This window comes from Aedes albopictus, chromosome 1, assembly GCF_035046485.1.
Source record: "Aedes albopictus strain Foshan chromosome 1, AalbF5, whole genome shotgun sequence".
NCBI classification, from domain to species: Eukaryota; Metazoa; Arthropoda; class Insecta; order Diptera; family Culicidae; genus Aedes; species Aedes albopictus.
The window spans coordinates 308,382,875-308,405,556 of record NC_085136.1 but is presented as its reverse complement, the minus strand read 5'-3'; the positions used below and the strand labels follow the sequence as shown (position 1 = coordinate 308,405,556).

At 41.5% G+C, this 22,682-nt stretch overlaps 1 protein-coding gene and 1 long non-coding RNA gene across 5 annotated transcripts in view; both read right to left on the bottom strand.

The window, feature by feature from the left end:
- The window catches only part of LOC115257278 (uncharacterized), a 201,506-nt gene that overhangs the window by 58,167 nt on the left and 120,657 nt on the right, over positions 1-22,682 (bottom strand). For 3 of the 4 annotated variants that reach the window (XM_062847111.1, XM_062847110.1, XM_062847114.1), the window contains one exon: positions 19,589-20,305. In XM_062847111.1, coding sequence (XP_062703095.1) covers positions 19,589-19,899 — 311 coding nt within the window. In that variant the 5' untranslated portion in view covers positions 19,900-20,305. The remainder of the gene's footprint in view (positions 1-19,588; positions 20,306-22,682) is intronic. The other variant, XM_062847112.1, reaches the window with a different exon arrangement.
- LOC134287676 (uncharacterized) lies at positions 11,577-12,046 on the bottom strand. Its single transcript, XR_009997443.1, has 2 exons — positions 11,685-12,046; positions 11,577-11,629 (listed from the first exon to the last, which is right to left on the bottom strand). It is a non-coding gene; the product is annotated as an uncharacterized LOC134287676 (long non-coding RNA).

Genomic DNA, 22,682 nt, shown 5'->3' with positions numbered 1-22,682 from the left:
ATTTCAAAAATCCATCAAGAAATGACTGAGTTATTAACGCTCAAAATCTCCACTTCAAACGTAACGCGGCAGATTTTTGGAAGTTTGGAATGACACCCGGTATAGAAAAGAGCGATGTATCCTACATCAAAAATTATATACCACTGCGTCTACGCAAGCTCACGCTAGGATATCGGAGTGTTTTTTTGTGAAAAAAAATAATAAATGTTTGGCAGAGGGTTCATGTTGGTGCATAGATGCCAGGCACGAGGTGCTGGATTAGATTAGTTGATTACTCGGAAGATGATGCAACATAGTTCGGTGGTTGCATAACTTGTAAGCGTGATATAATAGAATGACACTGTGCTGTGAAGTTAAAAGGAAAGGAAACGGATTTTCAACCCGTTTCTGGTTCTAGCGATGGTTATGAGCATAGGAAAATACATACGTATACTAAAACCTCTTACTATGCATTTTTAATCTATGCACTTTTTATGCCCTGCAAAAAGAGAGGGAGAGCTATTCAGAACCAACATTGTGCAGAAGAAAATGTAATAATGACGGTAACTATGGCAACGACGTCCAAGGAGCGTTTATAAGGGAGAGCAAAAGGAGATTGGAGGGTGTTTCAGGGGGTCCCTCCCAAGGGGTTTCAGGGGATACCAGGAGTAATCTGGGCGTTTAAGGGGTCTCAGGGTCCTCTCAGTTCTGTTTTTTCACTATCATCGTAATGCTTTTACCGTCATGGCTAATGTTGCAAGGCCCCTCTAGAGGACTGCTGGAGTACAGTGAAAGCAGCCATCAACGACGCAGCCGAGTGCACCATGGGGTACGTGGAACGGAATCGACGGAACGAATGGTTCGACGAAGAGTGCAGAACGGTTTTGGAGGAGAAGAATGCAGCGAGGGCGGTAATGCTGCAGCAAGGGACTCGACAGAACGTGGAACGTTATAAACAGAAGCGGAAACAGCAGACCCACCTCTTTCGGGAGAAAAAGCGCCGCCTGGAAGAAGCGGGGTGTGAAGAAATGGAACTGCTATGCCGTTCCCAAGAAACACGGAAGTTCTATCAGAAGCTCAACGCATCCCGCAACGGCTTCGTGCCGCGAGCCGAAATATGCAGGGATAAAGACGGAGGCCTTTTGACGGACGGACGTGAGGTGATCGAAAGGTGGAAGCAGCACTTCGATCAGCACCTGAACGGCGTGGAGAACGTAGGCACGGGAGCCCACGGCAACGGAGGAAACGACGACGCCAGTGCAGCGTAGGACGGGAATGAACCAACTCCCAGGCTGAGGGAAGTTAAGGATGCCATTCACCAGCTCAAAACCAACAAAGCAGCTGGTAAGGATGATATCGCAGCTGAACTCATCAAGATGGGCCCAGAAAAGTTGGCCACCTGTCTGCATCGGCTGATAGTCAGGATCTGGGAAACCGAACAGCTACCAGAGGAGTGGAAGGAAGGGGTAATCTGCCCCATTCACAAGAAAGGCGACCATTTGAAATGTGAGAACTTCAGGGCGATCACTATTTTGAATGCTGCCTACAAAGTGCTATCCCAGATCATCTTCCGTCGTCTGTCACCTAAAACAAATGAGTTCGTGGGAAGTTATCAAGCTGGCTTCATCGACGGCCGGTCGACAACGGACCAGATCTTTACCGTACGGCAAATCCTCCAGAAATACCGTGAATACCAGGTCCCAACGCATCCCCTGTTCATCGACTTCAAAGCGGCATGGTCCAATGCACGAATTTATGCTGGCCTGCTTACCCTCACGCGAAATTTGACGTTTGAGCGGTGCCGACACCGCTCAAACATCAAATTTCGCGTGAGAGTAAGCAGGCCAGAATAAATTCGTGCAGTGGACCATACGACAGTATCGACCGCGCAGAGCTATGGAGAATCATGGACGAAAACGGCTTTCCTGGGAAGCTGACTAGACTGATTAAAGCAACGATGGACGGTGTGCAAAACTGCGTAAGGGTTTCGGGTGAACTATCTAGTTCATTCGAATCTCGCCGGGGACTGCGACAAGGTGATGGACTCTCATGTCTACTCTTCAACATCGCTTTGGAAGGTGTGATGCGACGAGCCGGGCTCAACAGCCGGGGAACGATTTTCACAAAATCCGGACAATTTGTGTGCTTTGCGGACGACATGGACATTATTGCCAGAACATTTGGAACAATGGCAGAGCTGTACACCCGCCTGAAACGCGAAGCAGCAAAGGTCGGACTGGTGGTGAATGCCTCAAAAACAAAGTACATGCTGGTAGGCGGAACCGAAAACGACCGGATCCGTCTGGGTAGTAATGTTACGATAGACGGGGATACTTTCGAGGTGGTGGAGGAATTCGTCTACCTCGGATCCTTGCTGACGGCTGACTACATCGTGAGCCGTGAAATTCGGAGGCGCATCATCAGCGGAAGTCGGGCCTACTACGGGCTCCAGAAGAAACTGCGGTCGAAAAAGATTCACCCACACACCAAATGCACCATGTACAAAACGCTAATAAGACCGGTAATCCTCTACGGGCACGAGACATGGACCATGCTCGAGGAGGACCTGCAAGCACTCGGAGTTTTCGAGTGACGCGTGCTAAGGACGATCTTCGGCGGTGTGTAGGAGAACGGTGTGTGGCGGAGAAGAATGAACCACGAGCTCGCTGCACTTTACGGCGAACCCAGCATCCAGAAGGTGGCCAAAGCCGGAAGGATACGGTGGGCAGGGCATGTTGCAAGAATGTCGGACAACAACCCTGCAAAGCTGGTGTTTGCAACTGATCCGGTTGGCACAAGAAGGCGTGGAGCGCAGAGAGCACGATGGGCGGACCAGGTGGAGCGTGACTTGGCGAGCATCGGACGCGACCGTGAACCGTGTATTATGGAGAAATATTGTTGATTCAGTTTTATCTTGAATTTGATGTAATCTATACATATAAAAATGCAGTGGCATACGTGGGACCGCACATAACTTGCGAACGGATGGTCCGATTTGGGTCGTTAAAGTTTTGTTCTGTTAGTTTTCACCCAAGGAAGGTTTATGAGGCCAAAAACATGGGAAAATTGAGAGTTTTTGAAAATCGGGTTTTCATACATTTTGAACGGGAACTTGGGCGTTCGGCTAGGGACTTCAAACGTCAAAAAACGCAGTAGGCAAGACAAAGTTTGCCGGGGACAGCTAGTACTAAATAAATGAATGAATGTTGCATATTACCGTCACACACTACATTCATGCTACATTCGATGCGTGAATGTTGTTCGCTTTGAACATAGCACAAATCAAGATGATGGGAGAAATCTCTAATCTTTTTCACTGAACACGAACACGACGCATTTCAGTTTCAGAGAAGTTCCAATGGGGTTTGCAGGCGTTAAAGGACCTTTTTCGGAGGGTACCATGCGCGTTCCATAGGGTCCGACGGGGATTCAGGGGGCTTTCAGAGACATTTCAGGGAGTTTCAGATGATTTTCAGGGGGTTCCTGGAGGCGTTACAGGAGCATTTTCTGGAGTTTCGATGGGTCTCAGATGCGTTACATGGGGTCCGAGGGTGTTTTAGGGGGACTTCGGAGGCATTTCAGGAATTCTCAGGAGATTTTAGGTAGGTTTCAGATGCGTTACGCAGGCGTTTTCGGGTGTTTCTGAGGGTCTCAGGTGCGTTACATGGAGTCCGAGGGATTTTAGGGGGATTTCGGAGGCATTTCAGAAAGTTTCAGAGGATTTTCAGAAGCGTTACAAAGGGCTTCAGGGGCGGTTTCACGGGTTCCGGAAGGTCTCAGATGCGTTACTCTCTGAAACCTCCAGTAGCTCCTCTGTAACGTCCCCATTCTGGAAACCCCTATAATCCAAAGGTTATCAATAACTTTCACAAACCGGAGGTTGCCATCTTTGATTCAGTTTGGCGTAGGATATCGGATTACTACCTCAACTCTCTGAACCAGGTCCGATAAGTGGGGGTTTAACCCCCAAACCCCTCCCTCCCTCCTTGTGCACGGGCTTGGGCGTTACATACATACGTACATACTTTAGAAGCATTTAATCATAACACAATGTGTGATGTATGATTATTGTGCATGTTAAGAGTTAAGGGCCGTTTCTTCACGTACCTACGGCATCATCAACGTCCACTGACCTGAGACGAGAAAGAAGCGTTCTACGCGCAGTTAGAGCATACATACGATGCTTGCTCGCCGCGTGACGTGAAAATCGTTGTCGGCGACATGAACGCGCAGGTAGAAAGGGAGGAAATGTACAGACCTGTAATCGGGCGAAACAGCCTGCACGCCGTATCGAATGATAACGGCCAGTGATGCGTAAACTTTGTAGCCTCCCGTAGTATGGTAGTCCGAAGCACCTTCTTCCCCCGCAAAGATATCCACAAAGCCACCTGGAGATCACCCGACCATCAAACAGAAAACCAAATCGACCACGTTCTAATCGACGGCAAATTCTTCTCGGATATAACCAATGTCTGCACATACCGCAGTGCGAATATAGATTCGAATCACTACTTAGTCGCTGTATGCATACGCTCAAAACTTTCGACAGTTATCACCACGCGTCGAAGTCGAACGCCGCGGCTCAACATCGAGCTGCTGCGTAACGTAGAAGTGGCTCAAGACTACGCGCAGCAGTTAGCAGTGGCCCTACCAACGGAAGAGCAGCTTGGCGCAGCTACGCTTGAAGATGGCTGGAGGGACATCCGATCCGCCATAGGTAGTACCTCGGCTACAGCACTAGGCTTCGCGACTCCGAATCACAGAAACGACTGGTACGATGGCGAATGTGAACAGTTGAAAAACGAGAAGAATGCAGCATGGGCGAGAATGCCGCAACACCGTACGAGAGCGAATGAGGCACGTTACAGACATGCGCGAAATAGGCAGAGCTCAGTCTTCCGGATGAAGAAGCGCCAGCAGGAAGAACGAGATCGCGAAGCGATGGAAGAGCTGTACCGCGCTAAGGACACACGAAAGTTCTACGAGAAGTTGAATCGCTCGCGCAGAGGCTTTGTGCCACAAGCCGACAATTGCCGAGATAATCACGGGAATATTCTCACGAGCGAGCGTGAGGTGGTCGAGAGGTGGCGGCAGCATTACGATGAGCACCTCAATGGCGACGTTGCAAGTACCGAAGGTAGCATGGTAACAGATCTAGGAGTATGTGCACAGGACGAAAGACTTTCGGCCCCTGACCTCCAAGAGATTGAGGAGGAGGTTGGCCAGTTGAAAAACAACAAAGCCGCTGGAGCAGATCAACACCAAACGAGCTTCTAAAATACGGTGGAGAAGCACTGGTGAGAGCACTACACTAGGTCATTACCAAGATTTGGGAGGAGGAAGTATTACCGGAGGAATGGATGGAAGGTATCGTGTGTCCCATCTACAAAAAGGGCGACAAGTTGGATTGCGGGAACTACCGCGCGATCACACTACTGGGCGCTGCCTACAAGATACTCTCTCAAATTTTATGCCACCGTCTATCACCGATTGCAAGAGAGTTCGTGGGGCAATATCAGGCTGGATTTATGGGTGAGCGCCCTACAACGGACCAGATGTTCGCCATCCGCCAGGTGTTGCAGAAATGTCGCGAATACAACGTGCCCACACATCACTAGTTCATCGATTTCAAATCGGCGTATGATACAATCGATCGAGAATAGCTATGGCAGATTATGCACAAATACGGATTCTCGGATAAACTGATACGATTGATCAAGGCGACGATGGATCGAGTGATATGCGTAGTTCGAGTATCAGGGACACTCTCGAGTCCCTTCGAATCTCGCAGAGGGTTACGGCAAGGTGATGGTCTTTCGTGCTTGCTGTTCAACATTGCCTTAGAGGGTGTAATTAGGAGAGCGGGGATAAACACGAATTGAACGATTTTCACGAAGTCCGTTCAGCTGCTTGGTTTCGCTGATGATATTGATATTATTGCTCGTAAATTTGAGACGATGGCGGAAACGGACATCCGACTAAAGAATGAAGCCAAGCGAATCGGATTAGTCATTAATGTGTCGAAAACAAAGTACATGATGACAAAGGGCTCCAGGGAGGAATCACCGCGCCCGCCATCCCGAATTTATATCGACGGTGATGAAATCGAGGCAGTTGGATAATTCGTGTACCTGGGCTCACTGGTGACCGCCGACAACGACACCAGCAGAGAAATTCAGAGGCGCATTGTGGCAGGAAATCGTGCTTACTTTGGACTCCGCAAAACTCTACGATCGAATATGCTAAAAAAACACAAGCTAGGTATCATCTTTCGGGCCAAACGTACAATTCTCTCAGAAGTTCCATTGATAAGAGTAGGAAATGATCAAATTGAGTTCAAGGGTGTTGTCAAAAACCTGGGTCTACTAATGGACTCACACTTAAATTGGTCTGCTCAAGTCAACGCAGTCTGCACTAAAGTTAACGGTGCCCTACATTCTCTTGTTATACTGAGACATTGTACCCCTCAGCATATTCGGGTTCAATTAGCAAGATCACTCCTAGTACCCCTGTTTGATTACGGTGATATTCTATTTGGCCTAGTCTCCAAAAAGAACTTGAAGAAACTTAACCTTGTTTTCAATGCTGTCACTAGATATGCATACAACCTTAAGAAATATGATCACATATCAAATTACAGAAGTGCTTTGCTGGGGCGTAATCTAACGAATCATCTGAAACTGCGATTGAGTATTCAAACCTATAAAATAATAAATAACCCTCCACCATATCTTCTGAACTTTTTTAATTACGCTCGGTCTACTCGTGCATCCTTACTTGTTGTTCCTAGATGTCTCTCAAATAACTTAAAGGAATCTTTCCGCCATCGTGCGATTAAAATTTGGAATGATTTACCTAGATCTTGCAGGAATGAACTGACATACATTTCACTTAGGAATAGTGTTTATAGTTTCTTTAATTCATGAAATATTCTTTGGCATTAGTATTTAATAGTAACACATGCTTTGAAAATCATTAGGTGATTATTTGTGTTGTTATACTTAAATAAATAAATAAATATTGAAGACTTTTGTTTGCTCTTGAATTATGGGTTGATGTATAACTTAAAAAATACTATAAAACCTTTTATTTTAAAAGTAGTCATAACATTATTAGTTTTGGATCTGTCTGTAATAAAACCGTAATAAAAATCAAAAAAAAAAAAATAAAGCTCGCCGCAACACGAAGTTAACTATCTACAAAACGCTGATTAGACCGGTCGTCCTCTATGGGCACGAAACATGGACCCTACGTGCAGAGGACCAACGCGCCCTTGGAGTTTTCGAACGGAAGGTGTTGCGTACCATCTACGGCGGAGTGCAAGTGGAAGACGGGACTTGGAGAAGGCGAATGAACCACGAGCTGCATCAGCTGCTGAGAGAACTAACCGTCGTCCATACCGCGAACATCGGGAGGCTACGGTGGGCGGGCCACGTCATCAGGATGTCGGATAGCAACCCGACTAAAATGGTTCTCGAGAGTCATCCGACCGGTACAAGAAGACGTGGAGCGCAGCGAGCTAGGTGGGTCGACCAAGTGGAGGACGATCTGCGGACCCTACGCAGAGTGCGGAACTGGAGGCAAACAGCCATGGACCGAGTGGAATGGAGACGGCTACTATGTGCAGCAGAGGCCACCCCGGCCTTAGTCTGATCGGTAAGGTAAGTAAGTAGTTCTCATCGCAAGCTAAAGCCAATTGTGTTTGATTATCTGACCAACGATGAACCGCTGCAGAGAGTTGGAACTGTTCGGGATCTTGGTATAAAGCCTGTATCCGCAATAATCGGGACACATAAATACAGCTGTAATTCTGTAATAGATACATTCAAATTGCTCAAATTTGACCTAATAACATCTTAAGATGTGTTCATTTCACCTACAAAATTTCATGTGAATTGGTGCATTACTTTTTGTTGTAGCAATGAAAGAGTAGCATGCGCGCCATTGAATTTTGTACAGCCCCTAGCTTTGCTGGTCAGCGCTGTAACTTTTGAATTTGGCGAAGGAAATGGCTGAAATTTTGAACACAAACCTCTCAATCTACATTTAATTTCAAAAAAATCGTTATTCTATCAACAATTTTATAGTCGAAACATGTATTGGAACGGAACGTGATTTTAGCATCTCAGACAGCAATAAGTCAGCACCCTTTATTGTTTCGATTGTACTAATGAAAGTACAGTACCAATAATCATCAAATTTTGCGGACATAATAAAAACATAATCAACTACCTTCTGTGAAAATTTCATGAAAATTGGCAGAGAAAATCAAAAGTTATGAATAGGCAAACATCGCACATGAAAAACACGATAAAATTTCACTAACACTCACCCCCACCAACAGCAGTAGCTTTCAAACCAATTGATAAAAGTTGATGAAATTTTGCAAGAAAGTGTCTCTATGAGTATCATAACTGCTGACGAAATTTCATAATGGCAAAAGGTTATTGCAACCATAACAAATTGCAAATGCTCCATAGAAAATCAAAAAGCGCTCCATAAAGAATGAACATATGTTCCATGAAAATTTGCAATGTTATCCATAAATAATTGAAAACGTTCCATACTTTATGAAAAATGTACCGGTAAAACATAAAATTTTCTCATTAAAAGTGAAACTTTGCACCAATAAATAATACTGAAATGCTCCATAATAAAATACAAATGCTCCATAGAAAAATGCAAACGCTCCATAAAAATTAAAATTATACCCATAGAAAATTGAATATTGCTCCATAGAAAAATCAAATTGCACCATAAAAAATTGAAATTGCACCATAGAAAATAGACAAATGCTCCATAAGTGTTATCAAACTGCACCACATAAAATACAATTTGCTCCATAAAAAATTGAAAATTCTCCATAACTTAAAATATTTGCACCACCAAAGCAGTGCAATGTAAAGCAATTCAGCCCTGTCAAATTAAATTATGAGAATATTCTATCTATGGACGGTTTTCAATTTTTCATGGAGCAATTCATATTTTCTATGGTGCAGTTTGATAATACTTATGGAGCATTTGTCTATTTTCTATGGTGCAATTTCAATTTTTTATGGTGCAATTTGATTTTTCTATGGAGCAATATTCAATTTTCTATGGATATAATTTTAATTTTTATGGAGCGTTTGCATTTGTCTATGGAGCATTTGTTTTTTTATTATGGAGCATTTCAGTATTAATTATTGGTGCAAAATTTCACTTTTAATGAGAAAATTTTATGTTTTACCGGTACATTTTTCATAAAGTATGGAACGTTTTCAATTATTTATGGGTAACATTGCACATTTTCATGGAACATATGTTCATTCTTTATGGGGCGCTTTTTGATTTTCTATGGAGCGTTTCTATTTGTTTATGGGTGCAATAAATAGGCTGCCATTTCATAATTATCATCACAGAACTTTGAACTGTAGCGTAAAAGAATCATCTACTATGGGGCCGTCCATGGGTCTCCAGTTAGCCTAGTGGTTAAGGCTATGGATCGCCAATCCGGAGACGGCGGGTTCGATTCCCGTTCCGGTCGGGAAAATCTTCTCGACTCCCTGGGCATAGTGTATCATTGTACTTGCCTCACAATATACAAATTCATGCAATGGCAGGCAAAGAAAGCCCTTCAATAAATAACTGTGGAAGTGCTCAAAGAACACTAAGTCCCAGTGGGGACGTCGAGCCATAAAGAAGAAGAAGATAATAAATAAATAAATAAATAAAAAATAATATATATTCATAGTTGTTCCAAGACAACGATGAGAGAGCATCAGAAAGTGTTACACTTAGTGATGCCCGCTTCTCGCCGCAGCTTTTGTGTATCGGAGTATTTTTTTTGTATTCCTTCGTGAACCACACTCAGCCAAATAAACTTAAGATTTCTATAAGGCCCAACTTATGGCACGGCCTTTAATCAGTTAATAATGATTCGAATGAATTTTATAAGATGGCTCTATGACGCAGAATCGTCAGCTCAGTGATCCCGACGTTGATGGATCGAATCCAGTCTGCATCATTTTAAGATTTTTTTTGTTATTTTCATAAGTCTATCTTATGGAATTTGTCATAACAAGCATGTTCAATTTTCATAAGGTATTCTTATAGCATCCATAATTTTTACTTATAGCAAAAATTCATAAGGTATTTCGATGAATTTCGTTAGTTTTTTTTTTTCGCTGAGTGCATGCAACTCGACGGGAGAACAAAGACGCTCCTGTTAAATGAAACAAAACCAACAGAAGGGAAGAAAAACTGATGAGTGTTTTATTTATCACTTCGGCTTCCTAACACTGTCATACACCTATAATTGTCAAGCAAACTACAGTTTTTGACAGAACATTTTGGATCACTGGTTTCAGGGGACCTCCAGGGGATCCCAGGGGGTACCTGGACATCTCAGGGGCGTTTCGGGCGGTCTCAAGATTTTTCAGGGGGACTCATGGGGTTTTGGGGGGTCTAGAGAGGGTTTCCGGGGCACTTCATACTATTGCTACGCCCTGAATTCCCTGTAATCCCTTTGAAATACCCCTAAACGCTGTTCAACTTCTGAGAACTCTTCACAAAAACCCGTGAACCCCCTTGAAACGCCCCTGCAAAGCCTTGGATCGCATTTAAAAGGCTTCAGAAACCTCCTGAAACACACCTTAAAACCTCTTGAAAGGCCTCTGAAATACTCTGGAACGCTCATAAAACCTCTCAGAACGCCCTTAAAACGTTCCTGAAACCCCCTGGAATTCTCTGAAATGTCTTGAAATACCCCTGAATCTCCTTGTAACGCCTTTAGAGGATCTTGAGACCCCCTCTGAATCGCCCTTAAAGCCCCATGGAACGTCCCTGAAACCCCCTTAATACTATTCAAACGCCCGTTAAATCCCCATACCCCCTAAAAACACCAAAGAAGCTTGACGGAACGCCCTTCAAAGGGTCCTGGAAACCCCTGAAACAACTCTCTGACGCGCCCTTGAAGCTCCTTGGAACCTCTCCTGAAAACACCCTTGGCCCCATACTAGCGAATTAGATTCCCGTATTAAAGCCCTGACCTATTTTATACACAAAATTTCCTCTTTTTATGCCCTTTCTAATTTATGCAATCCCAGCCAAATAGCATAAAAAGAGGTTCCAGTGTAGCATAGCATAGCATAGCATAGCATAGCATAGCCGACCGTACACATCCTGGGGTGGCTGTCGATAGACACGTTTAATGCGCCAGAAAAGCTGCCTGGGGCTTGACAGACTTTTCATTGAACGAACTCTAGACACCTGACCAGGTCCTTACGATCAGCGAGGATGGGGAGGAAATGTTGATTAGATATCTACTCAGAATATGTCCAAGAACTTGGCCCACTTCATAGATATCTGGAGTTGGAAGTTGGATGGGGTTTTATAGGATGCTTTCCGTGGCGAAAAAGCGTATGAAAAGATGTTATAAAGCAATATTTAATTATGTATTATTATTTACCTTATTACCGCTGAAAGAGTAAAAATTAGAAACATATGTGGAGGTTGTTAAACGATGATTATATTTTAGAATACGGATAAGGAGAGTTCGACTGTTACGATCTATAGAGCTACTTCGGCACTGCAGTCTTGGGGAATTAAAACGATAGTTTTAGATTTTTCCCAACGTTTCGACTCGTATTAGAGTCTTCTTCAGGGGATACTGTAATTATGGGAATCATTATTGTGTGGGTTACATGTTTCGATAGTTCACTTACATTCTGATTAATCGTTTTTCGTTTGGGTTGACATAGAACTGTCGGTGTCTAAACTATTGAACATTGGATGTGGGATATTAAGTGAAACGTAGCGAGTTTTGTTAATTTCACTTAATGAAGCAACTAAATTCTTCGCACTACACATCTGGTGGAGGTAACGGTTGGTTTGAAGATGGTGGATCATTAGTTGTTTGATGGGTTTGAAATGTTTCGCAAAAGGTTTGTAAGATGGCTGCGTATGTGGAGTTTAACCCACTAACGTCTGTGCGATGATTTACTGTGTGTGGTGTGTTAGTGATATGGCACATTTCTAGAAATGCGAGTGTGTTCGTGTGATTGCTTCTGTCTAACACTGTGACCTGGCCTAGATTGAACACGTGGTCGTGATCGATGCAATGTTCGATTAACGCTGTTCGCTCTCTCAATGTTATCATATCTGTATCGGTTTTACTATACCCTAATTCTTTTAGCCTGTTTAGTTTGTAAATAGAGGAATTCCACGGAGTCATGTCAGTCGATCCTGAGCGACCATTTCAAAAATATCTGAAACTTTGCACAGTTCTTCAATTTCATATAAATCGCCATTTTTTGATATTAAACCTTCATATTCACTCACGACTAACTTTTCAAAAGGGTGTATGCGAAAATAGTTCTAAAATATTCTAAAAGCTATACAGCAAAAACGGATTGTTCGATTGTTATAAATTTTTCAGCAAAGTTAGATAACTAAATGATGATTCCTTAGAAAATATACACTGTAAAAAATTTCTTTTTCTACTTTGAAAAAATATGATATTTGTCACAAAAACTCAAATATCTCAAAACCCTATCTTTTTACCAACTTCAATTTTTTAGGGGAAATGGCCCATTATATCAGCTATCTACCATAAAATTTTGGTGATGGTAAACTGATAAACAAAAAAGTTATGACATTTCAAACATTTCACAATTTTTACATTTAGTAACAAAAAAAATTTTTTTTCTGTGTAAATTATTTCGAGAATTATATTTTGATGCTGATTTTATTGTAAAGGCTACCGCCTTAATTAAACAAGTTGTTTTCATGATACTTTAGTTTGATTATTCGTAATTACTATAGTATCTATTTGAAACTTAGACGCGATCCAGTGTTGTGATCAAAAATATTGAGATTGTCATACTTTTTATTGTACGTGACTGGTGAAAAAATCCCTTGATAGTGTTGAAAAGCTGTTGATTATAAGAAAAATGGAATTGAATTTATTTTTAAGACAAAAGCTGTATAATAAAAGTTTTTTATACGCGTATACGTCTAGTTTATCCGCAAAAAAAATCCCTCTTACACACTTATTTCTGAATTGCCTGTTCGGTACTTTTTTGACGAGATTATAACAGCAGTACGATCTCGGTAGTTTCGGTAATCGATTTTACTGAGGCTCAGTAAAACAACTGTCAAAATCGTATGGAAAAGGTAAACAATGCATTTTTGCTGAACGAGTTCGGTGCTCAGCAGTTTTAATCTCGTCAAAAAATTACCGAACTCGGTAATCAAAATTAAGTGTGTAGAGAACAGACTTTATGATCGGAAGAATGCGAGTAACTTCAACAACAACAAATGCATAAGAGGTACATACCACAGACAAACAGACGAAACGCCTAGAACAATTTTAGTGAAAATTCATCGCCCAGTTCACACTATCACCACCTGGTGGAAATGTTTCACGAAACACTGCGTTGTGCAATATCGTCATCAGAAGGCGCTAGTGTGAAACGTCAAACGCAAAGAAAAACGATGGGCGCTCTTCTTGTTATGAAAGCCACAACCAAGATTCAAAATGATCGTTGAAGGCGTGGTCAATGAAAATTTCGCCAGTGTTACGTTTGTTTGTCTGTATACATACCTGACAATGCTCACGAAAAAAACAAAAAAATACTACCGCTATGAATATTAAAAATTGTATAGTATTTTTTTTTTCTTCAGCCACCAAGTAAGTTAAAATTAATAAGTGATTTTGTTTATTATAATCTAACGAACAAGATGAACAGTCGCTTTCTCAAAGGTCTTCAACTCAACGCTCTCTTGTAGACCGTTTGATGAAAAAAAATGTTCAAAAGAGTTACGAAATCTCACCGAAAGCACCATAGATAAACTGAAAGAGACTGGTTATGCCCAAATGTCCACATTGTGTACAAAATTACGCATTTGCACGTCCTGCCGTCTAGAATTTGACAAACGAGCCATCTGTATATCATCGGTAAAGCAGGGCGCAGGAAGTTCGAAAACGACAACAACTGAGAAATTGCCATCAGCGACATCTGTTTAAACAATTTAATTACGCCCCTTTTCAAAAATGCCCTGTAATATTCTTCAACATCTATACCCATTTCAATATTTTTAACGTTGCAAAACACGCTTTCAACATTCATCTTGAAGAAGAGGGAAAACACTTGTCCTCAAATGTAACAGCAAATTAATGAATAAACGACTAATGCGCGGAGGGCGTGATAAAATCGGAACATTACGGTACATAGTATATTATATGTATATATAATATATAATAAAAACAACTTGTTTTACTCACGCAAGGCCATTAACAATAAAATCAGCATCAAACTTCAATTTCCGGCCGAAATAATTTACACTAAAAAAAATTATTACTAAATGTGAAAATTGTGAAATGTTTGAATTGTCATAATTTTTTTGTTTATTTTCATGGTAGATTGCTAATACAATGGACCGTTTTCTCTAAAAAATTACGTTGGTAAAAAGATAGGGTTTTGAGATATTTGAGTTTTTGTGACAAAAATGATATTTTTTAATGTTAAAAAAGATTTTTTTCACAGTGTATATTTTCTTAGGAATCGCCATTTAGTTATCTAACTTTGCTGAACAATAAAATCAGCATCAAATCGCGATTCCCGGCCGAAATAATTTACACAGAAAAATTTTTTTTACTAAATGTAAAAATTGTGAAATTTTTGAAATGTTATAACTTTTTTGTTTATTAGTTTACCATCACCAAATTTTTATGGTAGATTGCTAATACAATGGACCGTTTTCCCTAAAAAATTCAAGTTGGTAAAAAGATAGGGTTTTGAGATATTTGAGTTTTTGTGACAAAAATTATGTTTTTCAATGATAAAATAGATTTTTTTTCACAGTGTATATTTTCTTAGAAATCACCATTTAGCTATCTAACTTTGCTGAAAAATTCATAACAATCGAACAATCCGTTTTTGCTGTGCATATTTTTGAATATTTTTGAACCATTTTCACATACACCCTTTTGAAAAGTTAGTCGTGGCTCTAAATAAAAATTTGATATCGAAAAATGGCGATTTAGATGGAACTGAAAAACTGTGCAAAGTTTCAGTTCAATAGAAAATCATGAATTAAAAATTTTCCTTAATTTTGATGCTGTTGCTTGGAATCGCTCAATATGTGTTTTGTGTCCGTATAATCTTGTTTGTAATCTGTTGTTAGTCATACCAATGTAGCATTGTTTACAATTGCTGCATGGTATTTTGTATACTACTCTACTCCTATCTAGCATACTAATCGGGTCTTTTACGGGTGTATGGAAACGTTGGATGGTTTTGGTTTGTCTGCATGCGATGGTGATGTTGTTGTAGTCTCTGTTGAAGATGCGGATGATGCATTCGGATAGTCCTGCGACGTATGGGATGGATCGGTAGATCAGATGTTCTCCGAACCGAAAACCAACGAAACGATGCATCTCCTAAGCCTAGGACCGAAATTTGCTCTTCCTCATACCGATATACAGCAAGTTCCACTGTATCACGTCATGGCAGACGTAGAAAACATCCTCAGGACGGATCAACGAAAACAAGTGCAGGATCAAAACAGATGCAGAGTCGTCAACGCAATGACCAACTTCATACATAGCTTCAGCAGTTCCGTGAAGTCGTATGACCCGGTCGTGCGATTCTGTGCATCAGCTACGAGAACCACAACCCGGTTTCTGAAAAGCCACACAGAAATATGCATCCTATCTGCAGATAAGGGCAATAGGACAGTAATAATGTACAAAGAGGACTACAACCAAAAAATGCGGACCTTGATAGAAGACGATGAAACCTACACGACAGTAAACAGGGACCCAACTTCAAGTTTCCAGTCAAAGAACAACAACATAGTAAGAAGGCTTAAAGACCTAAAGCTCATAAATGAATACACCGCACGTCAACTAACCAGACATGATTCGGTTTGTCCAAGAATCTATGGTCAACCAAAGGCCCACAAGCCCGGTCTGCCTCTCAGACCAGTCATCCCCAATATGACTGCTCCCACATACATGTTGTCGAAGTTCGTAGCCCAAGTCCTGCAAGAATCGTTGGTGAGCAAATACTACACCATCAGTTCTTTCGCCTTTTGCCAGGACATTCAGAACACCAAGCTACCTGAAGGATACATCATCATATCGTTAGATGTCGTATCGCTCTTTACAAACGTTCCCCGGGAACTGGTAAGAAAGAGTATCATCGATAGGTGGTCAGAAATCATCACGGAGATCAACTTGGACCTGTTCATCGAAATCGTCGATTTGTGTATGGATGCCAGCTTTTTTAGGTTCGAAGGACAACACTATCGACAAGTTTTCGGTACAGCAATGGGCAGTCCTCTGTCACCAATCCTAGCCGACATCGCTCTGGACACAGTAATCGATAAAGCTATGTCCTCACTTCCCTTCCCGATTCCAATACTCAAAAAGTATGTGGATGATATCTTCATGGCCATTCCGGCCGATGCCAAGGAACTAGTACTCGACGCGTTCAACCGACACGAAGTGAGGCTACAGTTTACGCTAGAAACCGAAATTAATGGAAAGTTGCCATACCTAGATATGACGGTGATCAGAAACGAGGACCAAACTCTGCATACCGAATGGCTCATGAAATCAATAGCTTCCGGAAGGATGCTGAACTGGCACTCCTTCCACCTACCCAAATATAAAGTAAACGTCGCAAGAAACTTTATACACAGGGTCTGTACACTATCCACCAACTTAAACACAGCTGCGAAGAAGAAAATCATCCAGAATCAGCTCATCATGAACGGGTATCCGAAAACATTGATAAACAGAATCTTCCATCTGTACATCAATCAAAACAATCGTCACGGTAGACAGGAACAAACAGCTTCTATCACAGAAATACCAGCCCGAACAGCTATGCCGCCAACCATCCAACACCAATCATCGTCCCAACCAACAATCCAGCCATCCAACCCATCGATCGATCGTCCGACAAATCAGTCACAGCTACAGTCATCAACATGCTCCAATGCCATCTCATCGACACGACCGCTCATAATAACCAGCACAGATCCTTCGGCACCTGGAATGGACACTCAACGTGAAATTGCCTCAATAATTCAACGACCTCCAAATGCATATAATATCGAGCCAACAACAACAAACCACGGAGAACATCTGATCTACCGATCCATCCCATACGTCGCAGGACTATCCGAATGCATCATCCGCATCCTCAACAGAGACTACAACAACATCACCATCGCATGCAGACAAACCAAAACCATCCAACGTTTCCATACACCCGTAAAAGACCCGATTAGTATGCTAGATAGGAGTAGAGTAGTATACAAAATACCATGCAGCAATTGTAAACAATGCTACATTGGTATGACCAACAACAGATTACAAACAAGATTATACGGACACAAAACACATATTTACAAACTAAACAGGCTAAAAGAATTAGGGTATAGTAAAACCGATACAGATATGATAACATTGAGAGAGCGAACAGCGTTAATCGAACATTGCATCGATCACGACCACATGTTCAATCTAGGCCAGGTCACAGTGTTAGACAGAAGCAATCACACGAACACACTCGCATTTCTAGAAATGTGCCATATCACTAACACACCACACACAGTAAATCATCGCACAGACGTTAGTGGGTTAAGCTCCACATACGCAGCCATCTTACAAACCTTTTGCGAAACATTTCAAACCCATCAAACAACTAATGATCCACCATCTTCAAACCAACCGTTACCTCCACCAGATGTGTAGTGCGAAGAATTTAGTTGCTTCATTAAGTGAAATTAACAAAACTCGCTACGTTTCACTTAATATCCCACATCCAATGTTCAATAGTTTAGACACCGACAGTTCTATGTCAACCCAAACGAAAAACGATTAATCAGAATGTAAGTGAACTATCGAAACATGTAACCCACACAATAATGATTCCCATAATTACAGTATCCCCTGAAGAGGACTCTAATACGAGTCGAAACGTTGGGAAAAATCTAAAACTATCGTTTTAATTCCCCAAGACTGCAGTGCCGAAGTAGCTCTATACAGGGTGTTAGGTTCCTGAGTGCAAACTTTTTAGAGGGTGATAGAGGACCATAAATGGAGAAAAAAATTGTTCTGCGCATATGGTCAAATCTCAACCGTTACGTAGTTATTGAACTTCCCATGTTTATGACTCTTATTGCCTTAACTGGCAATAACTTGAAAATGGTCAAACTTATCGAAGTTTTTTTACCCTTATTCGAAAGATTATTGAATTTTCTAACAAATGGCATCTTTGAATCGATTGGTTTAGTTAAATAACTAAGTTTTCTAGAGAAAAATAGCTAAAAATAGTGTATTTTCATTGGTTTTTGTCAATTATCTTTGAAACATGTGTGATAAATTAAAATTCTTTCTTTGGCAAAGTTGTGGCCCCTGTTACACTCTACAATTCGTTCTTTGACACCAAACTTCTATCTCTGATAGTTTTGTTGCTATTTCGATTTTAACATCGCATTTCAGATCATAAATTTGCAACTGTCATGGAAAGTACTCTTTTGCGCAATGTGCCGCACATTTAAATCGAAATTGCAAGAAAACGATAAGAGCTAGAAGTTTGGTGTCAAAGAACGAATTGTAGAGTGTAACAGGGGCCACAACTTTGCCAAAGAAAGAATTTTAATTTATTACACATGTTTCAAAGATAATTGACAAAAACCAATGAAAATACACTATTTTTAGCTATTTTTCTCTAGAAAACTTAGTTATTTAACTAAACCAATCGATTCAAAGATGTCATTTGTTAGAAAATTCAATAATCTTTCGAATAAGGGTAAAAAAACTTCGATAAGTTTGACCATTTTCAAGTTATTCCCAGTTAAGGCAATAAGAGTCATAAACATGGGAAGTTCAATAACCACGTAACGGTTGAGATTTGACCATATGCGTAGAACAATTTTTTTCTCCATTTATGGTCCTCTATCACCCTTTAAAAAGTTTGCACTCAGGAACCTAACACCCTGTATATTTTAGAATAAACTTGAGTACTAGTTTGAGATAAAGTTGCTATCATTGGAAGAAAAAATAAAGGTAATGTTTACACAGGCGTCAAACATTATTACTTTACACAGGAATGCATGAAAGATGAATCGCAGATCTCACGTTGTAATTCATCTATTATGTGAAGCGATCCACATGCGTTATAGCGTATGCCCAGTTATAACAATACAGAAAAGACATCTTTAAAAAGTCCACCCATAGAAAAGATAAATCGGATTAATCTCACCATGCTAACACTGAATCGTCATCCGGGTACTACTGCTTTGTACAGGAAGCCAAGATACCCGTAACGCACCAGGAATAAAAAAAAAAAAAAAGAGGTTCCAGTGTAGTACATGTATAGAAGAGAAGAGAAATAAAGTACATAGAAAGAAACAAAGTAGCAGGAAAGGGGCGGACCAGACATTGAACCTAGGACCTTCTGAATACGAATCAGGCACGGAAGTCACTAGACTGCCAAGTTCGTCTAATAGGACCTAATGGAATGTTTGACAAGATTTATTCTTCGTGTTGAATGTGATAATATTTTATCGTGTACACCCTTTGCCGAACATAACTTGACTTCACACTTACCTTGAGTTCGGATTGAACATGACGCACCCGTACATGGTCACCCGCTGGTTCCGCTCCGGGGCCAGTATATCCGAATTGTTCGACGGCCGCGAGTATGAGTTGGCAATCGAGGGCGACGAACGTCTCGAGATGATTTCCTTCCCCATCAGCCGCGTGGTCGTGGCCAACTTCTTCGACGATACCAGCTCCTGTATGGGTTCACCTTCGACCTGGACGTTGACCACATCGGAGGACCAGTTGAAGTCCAACGGATGCGAAGCACCACCGCCCAGTGACGTCGTTTTCCCGCCCATTATATCGAACACTTTCATTTTCGCACGTAGGACGGTGGTCGTGGTGGAATCGCCTGATTTCGATGTTTGTCCAGCTTGCACAACTGGATGCCTATGCAACCGGCCAATCAATTCGACGTCGAGCTGGCTGGCAGCGTACCAACAAACGTGTCCCGCAGATCAAGGGGTGCTAATTTTAAATTAAAATCCTTATCGATCTGTTAAGCCGGGCGAACAACAAGGATGAAAACGGGATTTATTTACGAACTCGGTCACACTCGGAAGCACTTTTTGATATCATACGGTATGGGCTGCGCTTGTTCGTACATATGTTCTTTCGATTTTCCACGGATGTCGTTTGATGGCCATGGTCACTACCGGTGGTGGTTGATTATAGGTTTTATGTTCGGTTGAAGCAATGCTGGTTCAAGGTTCCGACAGTTGTCTAGACATGGTTTAGGGATGAGAAAAAACATTATTTATAACATATTCAAAAACATTCCAGTTGTTGGGTCGCAGATTTATTTTTGATGTGGCGTAGGGTGTTATATAGGTGATCAGGCATCAGCTATCACAAGGCCAGCGCTCACTGTCACAAAATGAGCTTAAGTGTATACTGTTTCAGAAACTATAATCACACTAGCGATTGACTGCCATTTCAATTTAATGTCTGACTGGGTCTTTTACCTAACATTGTAATGGAGCAAGTAACAGAGTAGGTCTAGGCAATTTTAATTTAAACCAAATTACTACTTGCTGGAGGAGCGCAAATTTTGAATGACTTTTATCTCATATGCACAATAATTTACCATGGAAAAACCACAGACAAAAAGACCTAACAATGGCAACACTTCCATCAACCACGCTTTTAACGATCATTTTAAATATTCATAGTTGAGGGCTTCCACAACCAGAGGCGCGCGCATCGTTTTTCTATGCATTTGACGTTTCACACTAGCGCCTTCTGTTGATGTTGTTGCACGATGCAGTGTGTCGTGAAACATGTCCTCCAGGTGATGGTAGTTTGAACTGGACGATGAAATTTCACGAAAAATCTGTTTGTCCGTGGTACAATAAAAAAAACATATTTGCGGGCTTGGCTTTTCTCTCACAGATGATTGCTCAACGAACTCACAAACTGATATTTCAGTAAACATGATGTTTGTTAGCAGTTTCTCAGCGAAACAGTAGCTGACATCAGCAGTGGTTGAAAAATGAAGCGTTTTTTCTTAAACGAAGCAAAATTTGCTCCTCTTTGACAAGCGCTTTTCAATCCAGAGCGGTAGCTATATGCCTTCATTGGCTAACATGCTTCAGAAGCAGGTGGAAGCTAGAGATGGTCGGGTTTCGCACCGACATCGATCCCAAGCGTAATTTAAAAAAAAAAACAAATTTTTCCTCCCCTGTTGGGGAACTTAAGCCACTGCGTTCAATAGGCTGAACTTTTGTGGCAATTTGAAATGGTGTTCTATATTTATTCTGCTGAAGCATTTAATCTAGTTTTTGTTTCTTAGGTTGAATTCCACCAGGTTAATTACAAATTGTTGTACTTTACTACTAATCTTTATTGTTCGAGTGGTAGGTACAGAATGAATAGTGTCCACAGGTATCGGTACTTATATCACCGACGAACCGACATGACAGCTAGAACAAATAAATTCAAATTTGTTGTCCGCGACGCCATGATGAAAAATAGCCGAACACTATCGCCACCTCTATAACGGCTCGCGATGATTTGATAGCTCGACACCGAACCCCCGTGTGTTCATATAGGAAACGGTTCGCGTCTGCGCTGATTTGACAGAAGCGATCGCTCGCTTCGGTGGTCGACCGTTAAATTTGGGGGACACACTTTTGAATCGCCACTGTCACGTCGGTTCGTCGGTGCTTATATAGTGTCAAGTTGTTAGGTTGATTGGTGATTGCTACGGTTGCCAAGGTATGAGCGATGATTGCTTGGACAACAACTGATCGATGGTTGGCTACTATGTTAGTCTCCAACATTCCTCCCTTCTTATTTCCAGAATACTAGGAAAGGTTCCAGTCTAGATGGCATCTGGATCATTCGCCTGGGCCGACCCGTAGAGGCTTCCTCATCAGGTTGTGGATGCTGAATTGATTCCGGCAGGCTTACTTCCATTTCTGGTAGTGCTTCGTCATCATCAGTGGCATCAATGGAAACTTCTTGGTCTGGTGCTGGTTCTGGAGGAGCAACGGTAGTGACTTCATTTTGTTGGAAACTATTCTGCAGTCCAAACTCGTCCACGAATATGTTGAGGGAAGATTTCTCCGTTGGTTCCTTAGTTGGTTGTTGGTCGTCAAAGCGATGCTTGATTTGGTTGGCATGTGAACCCAAAGTCTGAACCCAATGAAATCCCAAATTCCAATGTCCTTGATTTCACGATTCCAAATTTAATAAATCGTACTAAAGGTAAGTTTAAAAGTCATTCTGAAGATTTATTCAAAGTGGAAACTATTCAAAACTATACCGTGCATCAGCACGCGGAGAATCAAAACAAAATTTGTAAAATTTTCCAAAGCTGTTGATCACATTTATTCCCTGACCTACTGACCTACATTCTGTGTTTCGTCGGAGTCGTTTCTCCGAGAACGATCGTTCGAAAAATTCATTACCGGTGACGTCACGGTTCTCTCATCTACTAGGCTATCAAATCGTGTTCATCGTCTCTTCTCTAATTTTTCTTACGGTTTACACATGCTCACTTTCTACAATGGGTTTTTGCGATTATGATTGTCTATTCCCTACCTGAAGATGTCACTGTATGTGTCCATAGGTACTTACGGATGTATGCCGACTTACT